General features: G+C 39.9%; 1 protein-coding gene and 1 long non-coding RNA gene across 2 annotated transcripts in view; one reads left to right on the top strand and one right to left on the bottom strand.

Moving 5' to 3' along the window:
* Positions 1 to 243: 243 nt before the first annotated feature.
* On the top strand, positions 244 to 4,981 carry LOC141428807 (uncharacterized). Its single transcript, XR_012451465.1, has 2 exons — positions 244 to 381; positions 1,888 to 4,981. It is a non-coding gene; the product is annotated as an uncharacterized lncRNA (long non-coding RNA).
* A 1,571-nt stretch (positions 4,982 to 6,552) lies between these two features.
* Positions 6,553 to 25,477, bottom strand: part of sn (fascin domain-containing protein singed) — a 65,147-nt gene continuing 46,222 nt past the window's right edge. Inside the window, exons 6-11 of the mRNA XM_074088816.1 lie at positions 21,677 to 21,784; positions 20,605 to 20,725; positions 11,806 to 11,962; positions 10,454 to 10,615; positions 9,600 to 9,727; positions 6,553 to 9,090 (exon numbers count right to left, since the gene is read on the bottom strand). Coding sequence (XP_073944917.1) covers positions 8,885 to 9,090; positions 9,600 to 9,727; positions 10,454 to 10,615; positions 11,806 to 11,962; positions 20,605 to 20,725; positions 21,677 to 21,784 — 882 coding nt within the window. The 3' untranslated portion in view covers positions 6,553 to 8,884. The remainder of the gene's footprint in view (positions 9,091 to 9,599; positions 9,728 to 10,453; positions 10,616 to 11,805; positions 11,963 to 20,604; positions 20,726 to 21,676; positions 21,785 to 25,477) is intronic.

Below are 25,477 nucleotides of genomic sequence, written 5' to 3'. Positions count from 1 at the left end.
ATCTCTTTTTGCGCTCGCTTGTATCGATACAAACGCAAGTCGAACGCTCAGCAAACGAAAAGAAGCTGGCACGTTTTAACCTTACACACGATCCTTGCGTTTGTATCGGTTTTCGAACGCAGGCGTCAGAGCGTAAAAAAAACGTGCGCAAGGGCCCTAAGTATATAAGGCTTATGCGTTAAGTAGTCAAGTCCTAGTTGTGTATAAGTGTGATGTGGCGCCCTTAGGCATGTCCGACCCCGTGGGCGGCGCCGCTGCCGGCCCCGCGCGCGCCGGCTCGCCGTGGTCGCCGCCCGCGCCGCCGCCGCCGCCCCCGCCCTCGCCCCCGCCCCGCCGCCAGGCAGACGCCCAACCCCTTTCTCTCCTAGCCGACACACACAGGTAACTAAACTAATAAAATAAACTAGTATAAGGCGTCCACCGCCGACGATGACCGAGAAGCGAGTAGAGCGAGTAACTAGAAACGAGTGGGTGAGCAGCGAGAAGCGAGTATAGTTTTGTCGCTCGGCTGTAAGCGAGTGTTCGCGTGCGACGGGCGATTACTCGCTCCACTCGACTCGCTCGTGCGGGGCGGCCGCCAAGCTGACATCGCTGAGCGAGTATCTATAGCTCAGCGAGTTTTATAGCTCTTGTCGCTGCGACAAAAGATGTAAGAGCGAGTTCTCGCCGGCAGTGTGAACCGCCAGCGATCAACTATTAATATATGTGTCTCTTTTACTCACACAGGATCTTATATCTTTAGTTCGCTTCTTGAGCGAGAAAATAGTCGATAGCCAATCGTTTCCTCGCTGGCGGTGAGACAACTGCCTAAGTAGTAGGAATTATTATTATTCCGATTTCTCCCCATAGAAAGCCATTATGCGCACTACATCTGTGAATCAGACCGTGCAACACTTTTTATGGGAACGACTTTATTAAAACTTTTCGATTCATAGATAAGTTTGGTCAGTCTAGTTATACCTAGTAGGAATTATTTGAGGTGTCCCGATCTCGTTAACAGCCAACCTTTCGAACAAATCCATTGTATTATATTGTGCCCTCAACCGCATAAACCTGTTTAAAATGAACGGAAATATAAAGTAAAATAGTTCATTGAAATAACGACTTTATTGTCTAAATAAATACACGTTCGCAGATAATACTTTTCCATGAGGCTGCTTGTAAAAAGAAAGAAAGAAAACATTTATTCGTGACATTAAAAAAGACAGCAACAATAATAAAAATAAAATAAAAAATTGTTACGTATGCATGTCACGAAATGGTCCCAAATCAGCAATCTGCCGGTCTTGCGAACGGCGCTGGTCTTCCTTTGGGACCATCTGGTCATTATACATTGAAAAAAGTACAGCTAAGTGAGACCGATACAATTTTTAGTTTAAAAATATAAAAATACTTTCCTATTTAAATAAAATAAAAAGAAATAAATACTAACATTACAAAATGGGTAGCCAGTATATAAAAAAAGAAATAGGCATAGGCCAGTCTCCTTTACCCTTCTCACTCCTAACAAAAGCAAAAGAAAAAAGAAGAATAGACAAAACAAAACAACAAGCGATTGATTCGCCAACCAAATTGCGATTTCTAAAAGTTATTCGACTAAAGAAAGATACAAAGTTGATATACATCAATATTCTTCGGTATCCCAAATAGTAAAGAAATGTGAATAAAAAGTATCAGTACAGTTGCCATGAAACAATTTGTGTTTCTTGTCTACGCCGCATTCAATTTTGAAATCACCCAAGACTCTAGATCAAACATTCATATTATTTCATACAAATAACAAACGGTTCGAACCCGGAGCCTCTAGCTACCTACGTAGTCAGGTTCTGAAACCACAGCTATCCGGACGCCGAAAAAAAGATTGATAAATAAAATTGTTCATTACAGGTCGATAGTAATGTTGACGGTCGCTTCCCGCACGCCGCGGGGTCGCCCGCGTGCCGCGCCTTCGCACCCCATTGCTGCGCCCTGGCATGCACGGGAAACATATGAGAAACCTATACAGAACCCTATTAGTAAAACCTTCGCTTGGAACATGGACTCGTTGGACTGAAATAAATTCCGCTGGCGAATAACCGTCGCCCTGCACTTATCTCTGAGTTGCAAACACTAGCAATTACTAAATTTAATGACACCTTAACTTTGTATTCTTTCATCTTATAAATTTCTTGTCACTAGCTATTTATAACTATTATTCGTTTATTTTTAATATTGTGTGGTGGATCATGTATGACTAATGACTGCGCATGAGTGGTGTAGGTTAACAAATTAAAATGGTGAAATAGTATGCGGTATACATAAATGTAAATGGAGTTTTTTATATATATAGATAGACTGGATAAAGCTGTGACGTAAAAAACTAGTACGCTATTTTAGGGTGGTATTTACAATGTAAGGTCCGGGCTACACGCGTCCTAAAACAATCTACCATTTTATTAAGATTGTGTGAAACCGGAGCAAAAAAAGCGTACTTCAGAATCACGCGCCCAGAATATTAATAACAGCAATTAGGGTTATAGGTGTAAAATTAAATTCAAACATTTTGTATATGATAAATTTTGGAACTCGTCGAAGTAATTAACTAGATCCAGGATTGAATTTTCATTGGTATTTTATTGTAGTCCTTCGGCCGGTCTGTATGTTATAAATTGAATGTAACTTACTTTATATTACAAGGGATGCAGCGGTACATAGCAGGTAATGGTAGCTTTTAAAACAAACGGCAGAGGCGTCAATATTGCCGATAAAATGGACTCATAAATCCGTGTTTAGACTAACAAGAAAATCGTGCCAGTTGCAACACATTGCAGTGCCCGAGTGACCACTTCAAACTTGCACGACTTTTCTTGCTAGTCTAAACCCGGCTTTAGTGTCGACGGCAGAACTATATCGGTGTCATAATTTAATATGGAGATTTTTATACATTTGACGCAATAGTTTGCGTTATCAATCTCGCGTTCTTGCAATAATACTAATTTGTTTGATATCAACTAGAGTTTTCTGACATGTATCGCTAGATGGCGTTAGTCTCGTGACGAGGTTAAGTCTTGCTTGCGATTGGCTCATTTATTCAACCAATCACGAACGTGACGTTGACGCGTGCCGTGGTTCTTATTACAATGTCAATAATGTCTAATTTTGACAAAATCACACGTTTCGTGAATGGCGCTAGGTATATGTATGTAAACTCTTTATTATACAAAAGAAAAGAGACAAAACACAATTGACAAACTTTGAGATACTTGTACAAAGGCGTACTTATCCCTTGTCACAGGAAGTCTCATAGTTTGATCTGCTATGTACTGGGGCCCTTTGATGACGTCCAAGTTCGGCGTGCTGTGCAAGGTCTCATGTTGTTTGAACGTGCCTTAGACTCCAATTTTGTAACGTTGTGTGTTTAGCGTACTAGGCGACTTTTATCTGCAAAAATAGGACAGTCTGAATTCGTAACATTAAAATATTTGAATTTTTCCACATGCTTTTAAATTCTAGGTTCGTATCACACCAGCCATCTCGCTTTTCTATTGAAATACTGTTCGTGTGAGCAGGATGGCACGTTAAGTACTTCTTAGGAGTATAAGATCAGTTCTTTGGGAGACAATAGAACGAATATTATTTGTGACTGAAACACGAATTATGGTTGTATTAGTTGTTTTTGTAATCCGTTGAAAAAACAACTTCGAGCGAAAACTATATTTTAACCATCTAGAAGAATTAGTTCTGCAGTTAAAAGTCGCCGCCTGTGAAACTTGTCAATAAATTAACGTTAAGTTAGAACAGTGACTAGCTCTGGCTCCCGTGGACTTGCTTTCACGACCAGAAAGTTAATGACGCTCGGGACTCGTCGGTTTCTTTTCGTTTTTCTGAAGATTTATATGAGAAGGAAAAGGAAAACCGATCTTTTGTTTCGAGTTTCGAAGGACGTGCGTAAAGACACGCCTAACATGTGGAAATAAATGCGATATTACCGCCAGTATTATAATATAATGGTTATATAAACAACTTTTGACTTTTTTTATGGAATTTGATGCAGTTTCTTGGCATCTCGGTGTATAAATTTGAATTAGCTTCATTTTTGTGTGAATAGAAACTTTTGTCATATAAAAACTACTTATTCGATACCATGTAATTGTTTTTGTTGGGATCCCATCTGTAAAGGTTTAGGGTTTATTACAGGCTGCACAGTCGTGCAGAGAAAAGTCTTTGATTAACCCTTAATAAGGTCCAATTTATTGGAGCATACTACCACAGTCAAAAGCAGCTATCGAATACATACCTAGCAAAGGATCTTTTTAATGCTGGTAGTATTTTCAATGATTAAAATGAATATTGTAACTTATTACTAAAACAATAAGGTTGCATTTCCGAATCAATGCATGTGGTCGCTAAATCGCCTCTACCTTATTTAAAGGTTAACATTCTCTTTTTAATATTTTACCCGCGTGCCCAAATGGATGGTTGTTTTTTTACACAAGAGTGGCAGCAAGTCCATGGGTGGTTTTGATTCAGCCGCGTCCAGTCCCGACCGCGTTTGCTGTGTGAATGTATGTTGCGTACAAATTATTCCAATTTTATATGTGTATGGTTTTCATTATGTTATTATTATTACCCTCATTATGTACTATATTGATCGTGTAAATTGTATACAGTTTGTGGTCGTTGTGTTGCCAGGGGAGACGCCACTACTCGCATTTTTACTACTAGTAATACCGTAAAGTAAGCAATATTTTTACACGATTTTTGTCCCCGCTTCACTTCACGGGTTCCGGTGGCAACACAGCGATCGATTTGTTTCGCCTCTTAACATTTATTATCACTATTATCAGGTTCAAATGGTTATTGATTGTTTACTTTTTTGTAGATAAATTATTTTTAATATATTAATTTTTGACCAATAAAATGCATCGATGCGTCACTAGCCTAGGGAGAAACTGTAAAGATTAATGTAACTATTTAATTAAAATATATAAGTTTTTCAACATGGTGCGTTTTTTTACTACTTGCACACGCTCGCTCAGTCAGACGGTTGCAGATTTAGTACCTACATAAAATGGATTTAGACTTCGGAGTATGTTGGACCAAATGCCAGTATGTCCAAGAAGTCATAATGTCCAGATGTTATAAAGACCATTAGTCAATATGTACAAGTGTCAGTAGGTCCAAGGACTCATAATGTCCAGATGTTATAAGTTAATGAAAAATACAGTGAGTTAATCCTACATGAATAACATGATGCAGTAATATTAGGAAATTCACTTCGGAATGAGAGATAATAAGCTGGGAACTCGTTTACAGCTTCATTTTGGTGTCCTAAATGTTGTCTCAAGTCTCATAAAATCTCGTGTCTGCGTCGTAAGTTATTCACGATTATCTCGTTTTCTATAGCTCCAGTGATGTTAACATTTATAACAAAATTGTAGAGCATTAAATTTGTAACAAATATGACGTAAAAAATTTTTCGTACGCTCAACCGTTTTTGAGATAGAAGGCAAAGAGCCCGCAGCGCTCAGCCATGTACTGACTACTGCAAGGTCAAGCGTGAGTCTCAGTGAATAAAACCTTGTATAAAGTTTCAAGTCCCACACAAGATTGACCCCTATGGGCGAGATATTAGCCTACGATTGGCAAGCGGAAACCATCTGTATATTACTGATTTTTGTTGGGGTATCTGTGTACTTAAGCTGTTTAGTTTTGATAATAAGACTTTATAACTTTTTTGGTAACTGGACATTACGGCAACTAGACGTTTTAGCAATTTGTTGTTTTAGTAACTGGGCATTATAGCAACTAAACATTTTAGCAATTGGGTGTTATGATAACTGGACATTATGACAATGAGGGCTATCGTTTTTTGTCTCACTATATGGCGCACTGCTGCGTGAGGTTTTTAAGTATGGCTTTCAAAGTCTGTTATTACGGGCGTGAAAACAAATTTTAGATTAAAATCATATTTAATACACCTTAAAACCGTACCATAAAAATATCGAGCATGCCACAGTGTTCCATAGTCCCCGTTTTGTTCGGAAAAAAGAGAGGACAAAGGTTTCCGAAAGACAAAACTGTCTCAAAACACAGACATTCATTTCCCCGGAACGCATATTTGCCATAACTAATGTCAGATATTGCAAAATATTCACAAAATTATTCTTATTATAAATAAACCCGCGTAGCTCACTCAAAAACTATGAGATTTGACATTTCGGAGACCTAACGCTACACTAGCGCCTCTAGCGGCGAATTCATACGCGATAGCCCTCATTGGGCTTTTTAACAATTTGATGTTTTGGCAACTGGACATTCTGACAATTGGCCCAACATACTCCGGAGTCAGATGCACGACTACGACGGGCATTGAAACACAATATTAGAGCACAATAAATTATTAAATTTCCTATAAAATACGATGGAAAACCATTATGTACTACTAGATTGGTGTACTTATCACTCGATTTTTTTTTGTCTCGTCGCTTTGATTTAATCGAATTCAATTCAGACCCGTAGGTCGCACTTGTCCTTTTATAACTAACGGTATAAAAAAATAAAACATCAGTATTACAATATGATTATAATTTATTCATAAATAGTTTACACAGATATTATCGTACAAATATTAATTTTTCTGATTCAGCATACTGCGCGTACAAATTCTCGATAAACATTTTGTTCATTATAAAAAGTCTTACGATTACGCGTCCCACTGTAAGTACGTAGAGATGAGGATACGTGGATTGTTATATACACAATGCACCAGGTTATATAAATGTATAAAACGCTATCCCACGAAGCATGGAATGGAGGATTAAGCGGCTCCATCCTTCATCGTCTTACCCTACACTTAAAATACTCTAGCTAACTTACTCGGTACATTAGTTATTAGGCCAGGCCGCGGGGGCCGCCTGGTATTGCGTCCGCCCTTAACTTAGGTCAGAGTTCCACTGCGCTGCTGTAGGCTCAGTCTCTTGATTTAAAACCTACGCCAATACGAAATACGTAAATCGTAAAAACCATCGACTAGACACTACCAATTAATCTCGAAAATATACGCCCCCAAATAATTCTAACAATAAATAATTCAAGCCGAGATGGTCAAGAGTAAAATATCTTAAGCAAGCATAGACAGATCTAAATGTTAAAATAACTATGATTATAGTGAAGCGATTTCTCGATTGATCACATCCGCGCTGGCGGCAATACCTTAATCATACTAAATGCAAAACGAGTGCCGCCTCAGTTGATCCGTTTTCTTTTTTTTTCGCCGAAATGTTTAACGACAATGCGTGGACATTGAGTAACATTCCCGTTTTATTTATTTTTAAATACCAAACAAATGGCAGTTGATTCTGCTCGGAACCAGCTGTTTGGGTCGTTCGGACGCCGCCATCTTGCTGTTAACAAAATGGCCGCTTGGTTATAAAATGGCGTCAACTGAGCGGTCACGCATGGTGGTTCACATTGCGTTGGACAAACTGAAACAAAGCCACTGCTAATTCGGTCCGACGCGCTACACTATGGAATATGGAAGAGTATGTGAACAGGTTTTGTTACGGTTTATCCTAAGAGATTCATTTGAGCGAACCGTTCCCTATACCGTAATAAAAAAAAACATATTAAAACTTATGTATTTGTATAACAGCTAAAATATTTAAAAAATACTCAGTGTTACATTGCTAGAAAACTTTCTTAAAATTCTTAAAACTGTCATGTCGGAACATACATTTTAGTACATTGTAAATAAACTAAGTAATAAAATGTTTCTTTACAACCCTGTTAAAACTCTGATCACGCTCTTACCAGCTTTTTAACAAGATCTAGATTACAAATGCAACAAATTCTCGAATATATCATCTACACTTGTTGCTTGCCATGTTTCTAGCAATTTTAACACCAAGACGTCGTCAGTTATTTTTGTGAAGGTTGTTCGGTTCGTCCAAAGAAATCTCATCTTAAAACTGGCGTTTACCTCAAACATAAGTCCCTTCTGGCAACATAATCAGAAAAATATATCACTAAGGTAATTTAAAATCCTAGCTACCTACTCTCGATGATTTGAGGTTGTATTTTAAAGAATCTCGACCATGTTTAGAGGCTTATATGAGAATGATAAACTGCCAGCTTGTAGGCGAATCTGGGTAAACAACGCCGTCATTGTCCTCCCAATGAATTTCTGTCACGTGTCAACCAGGAACTACTTAGCAGAGTTAATTGGATATCGCCCTGACTGTCCATGATAAAAAATATAGCTCAGTTGAAAGCAGCTGTGGCGGTTGTACAACAAAATGCTCCCCCGTTGTTACAATGACATAACAAGGAGTGGCTTTCGGTTAGGAAAATGCAGAAGGAACGATACACTTCTTCATATTGAATAATCTCTCCGACAATGACGGTGATTGGGCAACTACTGTCGGAAAAACGTCCGTCATCTCACTTCTGATTACATAACGACTTCATTTATCGTGCTCTCTCTAGCTTGTACTCATCGTACAGCCGTTTGCACATTTGACACTAAATAATAAAGTTCCATATTAATGAATTGGAAAATGTCACTCATTTGATCCTATAATTGATTGACACTTCAAGTGCCGTGTTATTCCGACTTTTCTCGATGGAAATTATGCACTATACGAGTGTATCTGTAGATTAGATATCGTAAGAGCCCGTTCCCACTTGTCGGGTGCCGGTTCCGTGTCGTGTCGGATGTCGGTCATTTCTATAGAAAATCGGTGTCGGGCAAGTGTGAATAGCTTCGTACAAAACGTTCTGCCAATGGAACATCCGATTAAAATTCGGGCCCGACATCCGACAAGTGGAATCTATAAGGAAGTCTCTCAGATTTGTGGTATGGCGGCCGCTTTTCCAGCATCGGACAATGACGGGCGTGGCGCGTTTAGTACTCCCACTGCGTGGCGGAGCTGATGTCGGCGCCGGCGAGACGGAAGTTGCCATTCTTGACGGCGGCGAGGTACTCTTTGGCGGCGGCGGCGCGGATGGCGAGGCGCGTGGGCTCGCGCAGCTCCAGGTGGAACCCTTGGGGGCTGTCAGAGTCGCACGTCACGGACTCGCTGTCGGCGTGCCAGTACTTGCCGTTAGAACCTGCCAATGTTAAATCGATTGAAGTCAAATGCTACGATTTGTAACAATTACTCTGCTCACCGGCGAGTTTATAGCTACGTTTATGCAAGAAATGTGTGTTCATGCAGTTCCTTCACCTCCACACTGTGTGGCGATTACACTGAGTCGGTCACCTAACGCGGTCGCCGAACTTGTTTTAAACTACTCAGGCCAACAAACGTCGTCTTATACTACCGTGTTCTTTACTTTTGCGGTCGCCGCATGCAGCATGCGGCGAACGACTTAGTGTGATTGCCGCTTAAGAAGACGCAAAAATCACACAAACCCATCTATCACCACCGCTACACTACACTGATGCGTTTCAAACTCAACTAGAGCTCATCCTCAGAGCAACACAACCGTTCACCATACTAACAGATGTTAGATTAAACATTTCTTGCATAAACGTAGCTTCATAAGGTCGCGGGTGAGCATAGTAAATGTATAATTAACGCAAACAGTTAGGAGGGCTCGTGACCGTGCTGGCTTACCCTTGAAGTAGACGGCGCCTTTAGGGCCGCGCACCACCTGGATGGTTTCGTAGTTCGCTTTGTTGCACTCTAGCCGCACGCCTTTAGGCCCCACGAAGCCTTGCTCGCACTTCAGCACCAGGATGGGTCTGCAACAGTAAACGTTTTAACTGATCAAATAGATACAATAGTAGATTGTACAACGAGAGCATAAATCCCGAGCCGACAGACTCAGGGTTCCGGAGCTAAAATGGCAAAAACGAAACCCTTATAGTTTCGCCATGTCTGTCTGTCTGTCTGTCCGTCCGCGGCTTTGCTCAGGGACTATCAATGCTAGAAAGCTGAAATTTTGCACGGATATATAGGTAAACTATGCCGACAAAATAGTACAATTAAAAATTCAAAAACATTTTTTTAAGGGTACCTCCCATAGACGTAAAGTGGGGATGATTTTTTTTTTCTCATCCAACCTTATAATGTGGGGCATCGTTGGATAGGTCTTTTAAAACCATTTGGGGTTTGCTAAGACGATTTTTCGATTCAGTGATTTTATTTTGCGAAATATTCAACTTAAAAGTGCAAATTTTCATTTAAATCGAGCGTCCCCCCCTTGGTTTTTACAAGCTTTTATTTAGTTTCACGTGTCCGTCAGTCAGTAATTAAATCTTGCAAGTTAAACTTCCAGTAGTTGGATTGACTTTAAATTTGGTATCCTTATGTAAATTGCGTGACAATACAATAATCTAGTAGTGACATTCTGTCCTGGTATTCCGGCCAGGATCGTCTTCCACAGGACGGAGCAAAAAAAGGTTGCATTAAAAATGTTTTTATTTTTACCAAAAACTTAATATTTGATAGCATCTGTTTTAACCGACCTGTTGATGAGATAGAAGTAGTATTTGCAGTTGTCGTCGATGGAGTCTGCGTTGGCGTAGAGGTGTCCGGATCGCTTGGTCATGAGGTATTTGCCGTTGTTGGCGCGGAACGCCACCGCGCCGTCGCCCTGCCAGTCCAGCTCGAACAGCGCGTTAGAGGACCTGCACATTGTTACACTCATCATCACCATCATCCCAGCCTATATCTTCCCTTGGGCCGTAGTTCCCACGCTCGCCCAGTGCGGATAAGGAACTTCAAACACTCCATTAAATCAGCCCCAGATCTACGATTTTTTCGAACCGAGGCAAAACCTTGATGGTGGCGCCCCCTCCCTTCAGTGTTTGAGAAAACTGTAAAAACTGCCAATGAGTAGCATTTTTCTTCTTTCCTTCTTCATTTCTTGTCTCAAGGATTTGGCGCCCCCATTAAACTGCCGCCGGGGCATGAGCCCCGATTTGCAAATCGTGGTAAATTTCAAACATAATTTCAATTTAAAGTGCAAGACCGGGTTTGAATCCACGATCCTCTGCTTGAGAAGATATACTTAGGTCGGGTCTATATCGGCTCGCATACTTGTTAAAAGTCCGAATGTACGTAATGTTTGTCAGAACGATCGTTTGTCATAACTCTTTTTTCTCCGAATCCAATAATTGTTCAGAATTGTTATAAAACAAACCTAACCCAACCTAGACTTTTCCATAGAATGACCATTTAAAAGTATTTGAACTTTGGCGCTCCCGATGGGGGCTTTAGGCTGCTGGCTATTCTGCTTAATGAATCTGGTCTTTAGTCCGTAGGCCGTATTGACCGCTCGATTGATTGATTGCTCGCGATCGCAATCAAATGACAGATTTCGCATACAAAAACTGTCATTTGATTGTGATCGCGAGTGTCACAAACATTACACAATGAGGGCTATCGTTTTTTGTCTCACTAGATGGCGCACTGTTGCGTGAGGTTTTTAAGTATGGCTTTCAAAGTCTGTTATTACGGGCGTGAAAACAAAGTTTAGATTAAAATCATATTTAATACACCTTAAAACCGTACCATAAAAATATCGAGCATGCCACAGTGTTGCATAGTTCCCGTTTTGTTCGGAAAAAGGAAGGACAAGGTTTCCAAAAGACAAAACTGTCTCAAAACACAGACATTAATTGCCCCGGAATGCATATTTGCCATAATTAATTTCAGGTATTGCAAAGTATTCACAAAATTATTCTAATTATAAATAAACCCGCGTTGCTCACCCAAAAACTATGACATTTGACATTTCGGAGACCTCACGCTACACTAGCGCCTCTAGTGGTGAATTCATACGCGATAGCCCTCATTGGCCCTCTGGTGTACTGACTTGTTGTCCCCGGCGGCCTGGATGCCGCCGCCGGTCTCGAGCGTCCAGTAGCGGTCCTGCATGGTGCGGATGTACCAGCGCCGCGTGGCCCAGTCGAACTCCAGCTGGAACGTCTCGTGGGACGAGATCTCGTCCTGGTTGGCCGTCACGTCCACGCCTGCAAAACAATTAAATAAATATTATGAGACGAGGTCCTGAAAGTCCTCTTGGGTCTCGGGGACGAAGGCTGGCAAGAGCTGGCTCAAGATCGTAAAGCGTGGCGTAGTCTGGTGTTAGAGGCCAAGACCCACTTTTGGATTATGATCGGTTTTTTGGAGTCTTTTTGTATTTTTTATTTCAACTCCAAATTTGTTACTTTTACGGGTATCCCGTGAAACCATATCGAAAATACAAACTGAGACATGGATGCACAGAAATACCAGAAAAAGAGACCAGCACTGGGAATCGAACCCAGTAATAACCACTGCTGGTCCAGCAGTGGTGTAGGGGTTATAGCACGCAGCACGGATTGCTGAGGACCTAGGTTCGATTCCCAGTGCTGGTCTCTTTTTCTGGTTTTTCTGTGCATCCATGTCTCAGTTTGTATTTTCGACCCACTTTTGGGTCACTCCGCTGAGTTGTTTCCACTAGAGCTGTGCTAAGCGAAGATAGCTAAATGGAGCGTTTCTATTGGTTCATGAAAAACACATTCCTCTCAACCCATCCTCGCACATCTTTAAGACGCAATAATAAGCACATATAGGTAGCGTCACGAGAGTTGAAGTTACTGATTGCATAAAAGGAGAATTAATTAAATGAATGAGTGAATGTAAAATCCCGTTGTCATTACATGACATGTTCTTGTGTGTGTGACCTCAACTCTGGTGGCACTACCTATAACAGTAATTCATCTTTGCACTCAAAATGTACCATAGTCCAAGAGCCGTAACTCAGCTGCAACAAGGCACCGCGGCCGTCAAAAACCCATCTCGAGTCAATCTACCGTTACTATTCAAGTACCTAGTTAGCATAAGCATGTCTCTCTTTGTTTTGCTTCCACAGAGCACTTATGACTGGAGAGGTAAAGTACGATTAAAGAAGAAGATTAAAGGTAAGCGTCCACTGACCCGCACTGTACGGATCGCACATTTCTATACAAAGCAACAAATCCGATACGCCCGAAGTGTACGATGCGGATCAGTGGACGCTCACCTTAAAGAAGAATTATGCAAGAGTTTTTGGTATAATAATCATTTTTAATACTAGCTTTTTTTGCTGACTGTACTTTTTGTTAACTGTACTTGCATTGTCACCCAAACTACATTGGCATATCAAATTTCAAGTCGACGCCATTAACCGTTGAAGAGTTCCGTCCTGCAGAGATGATCCTGGCCGGACTACCAGGATGTCACTACCAGATTATTGTATTGTCAAGCAATTTACATAAGTATACCAAATATCAAGACAATCCGGCCATTAGAAGTGGGTCAAATGTAACTTGCAAGATTTGACCCGCACATACATACATTTTTGAGGACTTTTCAACTTTTTTAAGTTGGTTTTAAGTTATTCTAGTAGAAGTTCTATGGTCATAATACAATACACGGGAGTGTGATATAAATAAATATACCTACATATTTCTCGCCACTTCGTAAAGATAAGCTAGACAACTCCCGACGTAATTGCTCTGTGTTTGGTGCACCGCAAGCAGTACCGACAGAATAACGGGGCCGACTGTACTCGTTGAATCGAGTTTTAGACTTAGGATCGTAAATATCTCAGAGAATACGTAGACGCCGGTGGAAAAGCCGTTCTTATTACTCATTCATTGCCCAGTAGACAAACGCCCATCGGTGTTCACGTCATTCGAGATGAAATCGAAGTAAAAAACAAAATGTTTGCTGCTATCCTAAAACCGACAACAGCTGGACATTCTAAAAGTTAAATGTTCAGAATATACCATGAAATCTTCATTAGAAATTGGACGCCCATCGGCGTCTGCGGCATTATATTAGGGTCTATCAAAACGCCAATGGGCGTTAATGGCACTGAATGGGTTAGAGCTGATATCGCGTTTTTCCCCAATTTTAATCGTTTTAAAATCATAGGTATGTTCGTTTTTACAAGCTTTTACTCTTATTTAGTTTCACCTGTCCCGTTGTCTGTCCGTCTGTCTGTAATCAAATCTTGCAAGTTAAATTTGACCAACTTCCAGTAGTCAGATTGACTTAAAATTTGGAATACTTGTGTAAATCGCGTGACAATACAATAATCTAGTAGTGACATCCTGGTAGTCCAGCGAGGATCGTCTCCGCAGGTCGGAACTCTTCAACGGTTAACAGCATAGACTTGAAATTTGGTATGCAAATGTAGTTTGGGTGGCAATGCAAGTACAGTCAACAAAAAGTACAGTCAGCAAACAAAGCTTGTATTAAAAATGATTTTTTTTATGATTAGGTTATTATGTATTAATAAAATAATTCAAAGTAGTCGTGTGTTCAGATCCGAATACTCACGGTGGCAAAAGATTATTACTTTATCCAAGATTTAGCATCAAGATATGTATCGTGACTGACTCAATTTATCTTGGAGATTAGCAAGAAGAGCTTATCGGCAAAGTTGCAGCGCAGACCTGTCGACATAGTTTACCGATTCGCATGCAGCGGTCTGCGTGCAATGTTTATGATATCGGGGGGTGAACGTCCCTGTTAACTGTAGCTTTATCACTGCTGTTTACTGCACCGCGATACTTACAGCGGGTAGTGCTAAGCCGTAATGAGATTGGGAATGCAATTAACAGTTATTCCACACTAGCTTTTACCTTTAATAATCAAAATTACCTGGGCGACCGAGCTCCGCTCGGGCTAAACCTCGTTAATAAGCGTTTTCCCAGAGATACAATACAATACAAATATTCTTTATTGATCACGAAAAGCAGTAGGTACAGTGACATTACAAAAATAAAATAACGAAGACCAAGCTAGATCGAAATCGTTGGATCCGTTCCCGAGATTCTGATATTATATCCATACTAATCCATACTAATATTATAAATGCGAAAGTGTGTTTGTATGTTTGTCCGTCTTTCACATCGAAATGATTTTTGCCATTATTATTTTGGATTTATGGCATAGAGATTGTTTATGGACCAGAGAGTGACGTAGGCGGGCAGGCAGGTAGGTGGGGGGTGGGGGGGGGGAGGTGGCATAGATAGGTTTTATCCTAGAAAAAGCGCGCGATAACCGAATTCCACGCGGGTGAAGCCGCGGGCAAAAGCTAGTATATATATAATTATACAAGAATTGCTCGTTTAAAGGTATCATATAGATAGATTGATGATTCTTTCTTTTGGATTACTTATTTACAAAATATAAGAGACATAAATTAAGAAGGCCACCAAGTAAGTTTCTTGAATTTCTGCAAAATTTCTGAATTTCAATGATTCAGATTTTTCAGATCTAAGCGAGCGCAGCGGCGATAAAAGAATAGATATGGCACCTCACTGAAATAAATTCCACCGCACCATAATAGCGGTATCATCAGAGATAATTTAATTAAATAAAATTAGCGAATAGCACGCGCGGCGCGGGCGCATGCATCCGTGGAGAGAAACGCGAGAAAGCGCGCACAATGCGCTGTTTTTGCCGCATTGCGCGCAAGAGATCGGACGTTGCTATGGGCGTGCACCCGAAACTTGACAGGTGCACCTTGGGCCTGCAACATAACTGATGATCAGGTCGTATTTCACCAACGTGACGTCAGTGACATATGTCAAGTGATAGTTAATTATTTGTATCTAAATTTAATGATAATTATACAATACAATACACGACTTCATTGTAGACCACTAGTAAGCGAGGTATAAAACAGGTACGCAGAGAATTATGTTATGATTATGAAACAAGAATTATTTTCCCTATTCGACATTTGAGAATAGAATAGTTTATTAAAATACAAATTACAAGATTACAAAATGGTCAACATTATCCAAGTACCAACCATACCTACTAGGCTGAGCTTGTATCTTGGCACTCAATTTATTTGTAGATTTATCGGTAAATCTTCTGTGTCAGGTTGTACCTAATGTTTCTTGACTAACATACGCGTATTTTCAAAATGGTTCAGTGATCAGTAAGTATTACTTTATCTAATTAGTATGCAAACTCAACTGTAGAAACTGAAGACACCTCAGTTGTTATAATTTTATTTAAATTGCTTAATTAGCCAAAAGGATTTCTTAGTCGTGGTTCAGTTAGCTTCATTGTTAAAAACCCAAAACGTGTTTGCATTATATTCCCATCACGCGGTTTATGAACTATAACATACTCGTGCTCTGGTAAGTATTATTTAATACTAAAGTTTACCCGCGGCTTCGCACGCGTAAACTATTCGATCTGGTAGTTACAGTCACCAGCACCAATATCTGACACAACAAGCGTGCATAAATATCTGATACGACTTTATTTCCAGGGACGTGTCAGATATTTTTGCACGCTCCGCTGTGGCAGATATTAATGCTGGTGACTGTACAATTGAAATTACGGGATTTTACAAAATTCCCCTGGGAAATCCCAAAATTTATATCGTGATCTTCATCGAGGGTGTGCTAAGAACAACTGTACAAAATTTCATGACTCTAAGCCCAGCGGTTGTTATGTCGAGATTTTATTCCTATCCCGTATGTGTTATTCTAGACGTCCAGCTATCTACTTACCAAACTTCATCCCTCTGTACAATCTAGCCTAACTATCCTGCCTATATAAGACCAAGGTGTAACAATATATATGGCCAAAGAGTATGGACGAGCATACTGCCCAGTATTTTAAATGGATTTCCAAGTAAACTACAAATAAAACTGAAAATGTACCCGGTAATCAGATAAGACGTGTCCTCAAGCGATATTTCCTAACTAAATAAATAAACTACCAAATGTCTATTCTACCTATTGTGCTAATAAATAATGTTATATTGTATTAATACTAACAATTAATAATAAAATAATAACTAATTGTTTGGAAGCTCCTTAACTCCAATAATCTTTAATACTTACCCGAATTAAGATTAGAAGTTAAGCTATGTAATTTAAACAGAAATAATTTTCAGAGAAATAAACAGTTTAATTTTTTTTTTAATGTCACGGCAAAAATATCATCATCAACATCCCAGCCTTTATACGTCCCACTGTTGGGCACAGGCCTCCTCTCAGAATGAGAGGGCTTGGGCCATAGTTTACAGTGTTGGGCCCAGTGCGGATAGGGAACTTCACACACACCATTGAATTGCTTCGCAGGTTTGTGCATGTTTCCTCACTATGTTTTTCGTCACCGTAATTTCGTGGTAAATTTCAAAGTTTAATTTCGCACATGGAAAAAGTTAGCCGCAGTGGCGGCCAGTGGTTTGACCTATGGCCTCTCAAGCAAAGGACTGTAGGTTCAAACCCCGGCTCGCACCTGAGTTTTTCGGAATTCATGAGCGAAATTACATTTGAAATGTACTTGAGCTTTACGGCGAAGGAAAACACCGTAAGGAAATCTGGACGCACTTGCGAAGAGATTCAATGGCGTGTGTGATGTTCCCAGAGTACAGTTTTGTCTTGTTCGGGTACGGAACCCTAAACAAGGACAAGGATCCTAGAGCAGACATTTCACGTTCTAGCACAGCACTTCAGCGCCCTCTGGAGGGTCTAGACGCGAGTGCGGCGCGTGACCGAGCATGCGAGCTGCTGCTTGTCGGCCATTTGCATATTTATAGTTTCCTCTACGGCTCTAAGTGATGCGTTATGGCAAACAAAATAATGGAAGATGTTCTTAACCAAACCTTCTTATAACATGCGACAGAATATTTCCATAGTATATAGCCGTGGTGGCCTAGTGGTTTGACCTATCGCCTCTCAAGCAGAGGGTCGTGGGTTCAAACCCCGGCTAGCACCTCTGAGTTTTTCGAAATTCATGTGCGGAATTACATTTGAAATTTACCACGAGCTTTGCGGTGAAGGAAAACATCGTGAGGAAACCTGCACAAACCTGCGAAGCAATTCAATGGTGCGTGCGAAGTTCCCGATCCGCACTGGGCCCGCGTGGGAACTATGGCCCAAGCCCTCTTGTAGTAAAGCGCTGGTAGTATAAATAGTGTCATGTATAAGAGCTCTTTGCAGGTAAAAGTTTTTTTTATTAATATGATTTCTGCAGAAGGTTAGGAGTAGGTTTTGTATAAAGAGAAAATTCGAATCTATTGCCATGAAAACTATTTCCTAAGGCGTATAATAAAATTGAAGATTATATCATGTACAGTTGGAATACGATCTGCATAGGAGATCGAACGAGCCCTTAGTTCAAATATGAAACCTCATCTATTGAATTTAATTTTTGCTGGTTATTAATATTTTTCAATACCTCATCTTCACCGATTAAAAACCATCGTATAGAGTGTACCATCAGCCAAATAAGTTTGTATCAATTTTTAAACAAGTTCCTATCAAATGAATATGTCGCTAAAGTCGAACTTTCAAGTTGACAGACACGTCTATTGGCATTATTGTTTTATGACGTGCAAACGATTATCAACTTTAGAGTGGTAGACCACATATTTGGCTGATGGTACCACGCCATCGCACCTAAATTCTGAACAGCCTCTGAATCCTATTGTCCTCGAGAAAGCGCGTTCGCATTCCTCAAATCAAGATGCAATTGTAGTGTTTCTTGGAACCTGTAGCGTATTGTGTTTGATCAATCTGCAGTATTGTTCTGATCTGCTTACTCAAAAGCAAAGTCCGTCGTCAAAGCTGAAACATCGCTGACGCGGGCTCGGTGTACCATGTACACGGTTTATTTTTAATTAGCCTTTGCCCTCAGCGTCGCTCGCATTAAGTCTGGCAGTCAAATTGAAATTCGAAGATTTTACCTTTATTTAAGTAGGCTATGTGTAATTTAAAGATCTAGCTATACTCTAGCTACCTATATGTACGTGTTACAAAATAACCCATATAAAACATAACAAATTTTTAAAGCAGTTCCTATCAAATGAATATGTCGCTAAAGTCGAACTTTCAAGTTGACAGACACGTCTATTGGCATTATTGTTTTATGACATGCAAACGATTATCAACTTTAGGGTGGTAGATCACATATTTGGCTGATGGTACAACCTGAGTTAGCATAGATTATTTACCAGACAATACCATTTTACAAGCTTTTATTTAACTCGCACTGTATGTGTCTATGTATCTACGGGTCAAATCTTGCAAGTTGAATTTGACCCACCTCCAGTGGCCGAATCGACTTGAAATTTGGCATATCTCGGTACTTATGTAAATCTGTTGATATTACAATAATCAGGCAGTGACATTCTGGTGATCCGGTCAGGATCGTCTCTACGGGACGGAACTCCTCAACGGTAAATGGCATCGAAATTTGGTACGGAAATGTAGTATGACAATGCAAGTACAGTCGGCAATAAAAGCTTGTATTAAAAATGCAATTTATATCAAAAAAACTTTTTAAGACTATCATTCCGCGCATATTACGCAAAAATGTACACTTTCAGCGTAGTTTACCTATTCTTTAATCTTACTGAAATAGGGTTTGCATATAGATAAAAAAAAGAACTATTTATGGCAGTTACTCTTTTTTAAGGGACTATTTAACCCCTCTCCGCTTTACAGGCATTCTTGTATCACCGTTTATATCATATCTCATACCATCTGTAACAAAAACACGCTAAGGCAAGCCCTCACACACATACTTGCAAACTTTCGCATCTCTTATCCTACTGTACGCTTATTTATTAAGAAGTAGGATTGTTTAACGCCCAACCAAACCAAGTACCAACTGAGTAATTTAACCAAAGTTTACATGACAGTATATCTGCAGGAAGCAAGAGTTTCCGACAGCCGCGGCCGATGCAAGCACAATTAACTTTCACGTCGATTGAATAATTACACCGTAGTTGTTGTGGACAACCAATGGGATAAGATAGCATTCGGTTTACTGGAACCGAACATCCATAACCTAAACAACACAAGTTGGAAAACCCCCGACTTTGTCACTTCAAAGATCAATATCTAGAACCACCGCTAGAAACCCTGATTTCAAATAAAAAAACCGCTTTAAGATCGGTCCACCGTTTAAAAGCTACGGTGCCACAGACAGACACACATAGCGGTCAAACTTATAACACCCCTCTTTTTGCGTCGGGGGTTAAAAATGATGAAGTTTTGAGTGATTCCGCTATGCGTCGATGGTACTACAGTGCCCCGTAACCAACAATGGCTAATGCCGCTTTTACCTCTTCTTGTTAAAAGTTGCGTGAATAGCGGGCGCGTGACACTTGGTAGAACTGCGCAGAAGTATTTGCTCTCGAGATTCGACTTGTAGCATTCGAAGATGGCGGATGTAGACAATATCTAATTTTGCTATTTCTGTTTCTTTGGCTAGTTGAAGTATAATTTTTGATAGTGTTTTATGCGGCGATTAACCTTAACAGTGAACAGTGATCCAAAATCTATATTGCTCTCGTGTCTACATTTTTAAATGCGCAAGTGGTCTCCACGTGGTTTCTGGAATTTTACTATCAAGTTGCAAAAAATACAATCACCGTACAACGTGCCTCTCAAAGAGAGTTCGAACTTGACACTGGCGAAATTGTCCTATTAATTAGGACAGAAAAGCCATATTTTAAAAGAGAAGAAGAAGAAGAAGTATTTGTCTCAATTATCAAATTAAATCTTGATAAGGACAGCAGAGGCTCTCTGCGACAGGGTGCCACTGCCACATACGAACTTGTTAAGGTAGGTATGTATAGTTGTTATTATGGATGGCTTACCTTGTTTGACGGAGACGTATTTGTCGTTAAGAGCAGCGACGAAGGCTGCTTGGGGCAGGCTGTCCTCGAGGGAGAACAGCTCGTCGCGCGTGACAGCCGTACTGCGCGTCTTCAGCACCGCCTACGAGCAGGGATGGGAAAAATAACGATTATTAATAACCTAAAGTGCTTTCATTATAACGATCCTTTGAGGAGAACCAATCTTATTTTAATTGTTTGTTTAAGTAGGTATATCATGATGACATTCTTCATTGTTAATCTTATTTATATTACCTTCGACGATTTTAATATGAGTTCGTGTAACTTGACATTTACGTAAATTATAATGTGATGTTACATACGAGTATATTGAATGAATAAATAATAATAATAAAACAATTTATTTCGGGAAACTTGGCCCATACAATAAATACCTTACAGACTAACAGACATATAATAAATAATTTAAAAAACTACTACAGCTAAACTAAACTGAATAACTACTGAAGCTAATTAATTGAGAGATACGAACTTTTCCGATAAAAATCGATGTTAAAACATGCACTACACTTGCATAAGTTTCGTTGTGAAGATCTAAGGGCATTTGTCCAGTGGAAGTGTCCCTAGGGTTGCCAATTATAATTTATAAGTATAATTTAGTGAAAAACAGTTTAATACTGGTTTTATCAGTATAGTTAACTATACTTTTTCACTAAATTATACTTTTTACTGTTGAACTAAAATAAAGTACACAAAATACTGTTTTCAAAATAAAAATGCCTAACACAAAGCACACAATAAGTCAATGCAGCATAGTCACAATATTTAGTGGTGTTTCAAACCGAATCTGCCAATGTAAATTTAAAAAAAATATTTTAATTTTATTTTTGATTCTGACGCGGTCTATGAGGCTTTTAAAAATGATACTAAATTGATAAGTTGTGCGAGAAGCACCCAAAAATTTGTTTTTAAAACAAGAAAAGGAGAAAATACTGCAGATTTTTCTAAAATACTCTTTATTTCCCTTCTCAGACCAAAATATACTTTATTTCTTTAAAAAAAAGTTGGCAACCATAAGTGCCCCGGTCATTACCTTGGAGCCGATGGGCGCGAGGTATGCGCCCGCGCCGTCGCGCAGCGCCAGCGCCCCCGCGTGGTACTCGGCGCTGAACAGGCACGCCGGAGTGCACGTGTCCAGAAGCTAAGGGGCAAAACCACCATGACATTTTTGGAATTCCCATAAGAAATAAATAAAATAAATATCATGGGACAATTTACACCAGTTGTAGTCGGGTCGATCAACTTTTTCTTGTTTGTTATTCTGACCCGTTGTCCAAGAGACAACAGAGACAGACTTTCTTAAAAAAACTGCTATGATATATGCTACTAATGCGCTTAGGAGATTGTCCATTAAATAATGGGCTTGTAACTACAACAAAAATGTACGCTCTATGAATTATAACCACAGAAAACATGGAGAAACTCATGGTTTTAAAGAGTTGTCCAGGGGACGTAACCATGGCAACGCGGTACAGGGAAAAGTTGATCGACCCAGTCCCAAACTAAGCAAAGTTTGTACATTTGATACAAGGCAACGGATAAACATTAAGAGCCTTATTCATAAAAAGTTAGAGCCTACTTGAAGGCTCCTTGAAGGCCGATGCTAAAAAACGTGATTCATAAACGTCTGTTAGCGCTAATCAGTCGACCAAGGCTCTGCTAAAGTTAGAGGACCGTAGACCCTCCTTTATCTCCCTGCTAAGTCACAAAATGGCCGCCACAAGTCTGAACAGCTGACTTTGACAAGAGCAAAAAACCATACCGAAGATATTTTTAGTGAAGGGTGAAGTTACGCAAAGATAAAAAAAAAACCAGGAAAATTTTCAGTAATTTGTATTTAAAAATCCTCTAAAATTACTGCTACTTTACTAACAATAAATATGAGAAAAATAAAATTAGGATGATAAACATAATTACGGCTTTTTGCACTTAAACATAAACATGCGGATCGGAAATGGCGGGAAAACAAACATCTTTGTTTTTTTTTCCTGCTAATTTGCTGTCACTGCTGTCAATTTTTTTTTTAATTATCGATGAGGCCATTTTTTGTCTTTGATTTGTCAAGATTGCCAACATAACGCGTCTAATCCGTCTATCACCTTTCACGTCCTTTTGGTATATTTATCTTACTCTATGGTCTATCAGCAGCTCAACAACTAGCAGACTGCTAGCAAGCGTTTATGAATCATACTTCTTGACAACCGTCTAACAAGCTTAATCAGTCTGCTAAGTAACAGACCGATCAAACCTCAATTAAGGATTTTTTATGAATAAGGCTGTAAGTATATATATGGGCACGTATCTGAATATCTAAAAGTGAAATATCTATAGTTAAAATATCGACGGTGTAAATATCAATATCTCGAACCTAACCTACTTTCGATATTTTGAACTTCGACTTTTTAACTTTAGTTAAATAACCTTTGTCAGGTATGTATTCGATAGCAGCTTTTGATTCTGTGGTAGTATGCTCCAATAAATAGGGCCTTATTAAGGTTTAAGAAACGTGCTAGTGGTCAAAGCCTTTCAATACAAAGAATATATTTTTGCCTGACACGAAACGATCATGGTAGGTAAGTACGGTGTAACAGGCAGAGCCCTTAGTTATGAAATAATTGCAGCATTTAATCATGCACCAACATCCAGAGTTCCAGACAAGTAATGCCGCCGTGATAGTTTTCTCGACTTCGCGTCTTGTGTTGTGACGATTTAGTCATTGTTTGCTAATTCGCACGACGCCATGACAGTTAGTACAGCTGCTCGCCACGAGAATGTTGACGGTCCATTTAACACATTGTTATGACTAAGTATTGGTACTAGTTTAGTAGGTCCCGATATTGTTTTGCTTCTGTTCTCAATTCGTGTCAATCTGGACTCAGGTTTCGACCATCCAAGCATGTTCAAATATCGTTCTGGATCCAAAAAATTGTATGCTGGGGTCCCGGCTCGCATACTTGTTGAAAGTCCGAATGTAATGTTTGTCAGAATTATCGTTTGTCATAACTCTTTTTTCTCTGAATCCAATAATTGTTCAGAATTGAAAAAAAAACCTAACCTAACCTTTAGTTTTCTATAGGCAGACCATTTGAAATTTCAGAAAATTTTAAGGTTTCAGTGGGAAAGAAGTATGACAAACGGTGCGAGAGGCAAAGAATCGACGCTCTCGAGATGTGGTGTTGGAGACGTATGCTTCGAGTGTCATGGACTCGGCACCGCACCAACCTGTCCATACTGGAAGAACTACAGGTGAAGGAGAGGCTATAATCATATACCTCTAGACTAGAGTATATACCAGGGATGTAACGGATGTGGTTTTATCGGAACCGAAAGCGGAACCAGAGAATCAGAAACGGAATCGGAACCGAAAATGGAACCGTAGCCAGAATCGGAGCCCGAGTGATAGGTGGACGAGATGTTAAGGGTAGGTCTACTAAACCTGAGGGTTTATTGTGTAACGTTTCTGACACTCGCAATCACAATCAAATGTATTTTGTATAATATCGAAAATACAAACTGAGACATGGATGCACAGAAAAACCAGAAAAAGAGACCAGCGCTGGGAATCGAACCCAGGTCCTCAGCAATCCACCACTCCAAATAACCAATCATAATTTGATTGCTTAGTAGCGACATCTCTTGTATGGGTGAGCGGTTGGTTCCGATAGAATGTGACGTCTCTCGATGAGAGCGAAAACATAGATGTCGCTAGTGCTGCTGCATAAGTAGCGTAGTAGAAATAAGCAACCTGAGATATGTATGCATAGGAAAAATTCGTGTCTAAAATTCCTGTCCAGCGGTGGTGTAGGGGTTATAGCACGCAGCACGGATTGCTGAGGACCTGGGTTCGATTCCCAGCGCTGGTCTCTTTTTCTGGTTTTTCTGTGCATCCATGTCTCAGTTTGTATTTTCGATATGGTTTCACGGGATACCCGTAAAAGTAACAAATTTGGAGTTGAAATAAAAAAATACAAAAAGACTCCAAATAACCAATCATAATTTGATTGCTTAGTAGCGACATCTCTTGTCTGGGTGAGCGGTTGGTTCCGATAGAATGTGACGTCTCTCGATGAGAGCGAAAACATAGATGTCGCTAGTGCTGCTGCATAAGTAGCGTAGTAGAAATAAGCAACCTGAGATATGTATGCATAGGAAAAATTCGTGTCTAAAATTCCTGTCCAGCGGTGGTGTAGGGGTTATAGCACGCAGCACGGATTGCTGAGGACCTGGGTTCGATTCCCAGCGCTGGTCTCTTTTTCTTCCATGTCTCAGTTTGTATTTTCGATATGGTTTCACGGGATACCCGTAAAAGTAACAAATTTGGAGTTGAAATAAAAAATACAAAAAGACTCCAAATAACCAATCATAATTTGATTGCTTAGTAGCGACATCTCTTGTCTGGGTGAGCGGTTGGTTCCGATAGAATGTGACGTCTCTCGATGAGAGCGAAAACATAGATGTCGCTAGTGCTGCTGCATAAGTAGCGTAGTAGAAATAAGCAACCTGAGATATGTATGCATAGGAAAAATTCGTGTCTAAAATTCCTGTCCAGCGGTGGTGTAGGGGTTATAGCACGCAGCACGGATTGCTGAGGACCTGGGTTCGATTCCCAGCGCTGGTCTCTTTTTCTGGTTTTTCTGTGCATCCATGTCTCAGTTTGTATTTTCGATATGGTTTCACGGGATACCCGTAAAAGTAACAAATTTGGAGTTGAAATAAAAAATACAAAAAGACTCCAAATAACCAATCATAATTTTGTATAATATTTATAATTAGCCCTCTGTATACGTTTTCGGTGTACGCCAGACGCCACTCATGTCCAGTCGCTGCGCTAAGC

Source organism: Choristoneura fumiferana, chromosome 6 (genome assembly GCF_025370935.1).
Source record: "Choristoneura fumiferana chromosome 6, NRCan_CFum_1, whole genome shotgun sequence".
Taxonomy (NCBI): Eukaryota; Metazoa; Arthropoda; class Insecta; order Lepidoptera; family Tortricidae; genus Choristoneura; species Choristoneura fumiferana.
The sequence above is the reverse complement of the archived record's forward strand: the minus strand, read 5'-3'. Positions and strand labels throughout refer to the sequence as shown.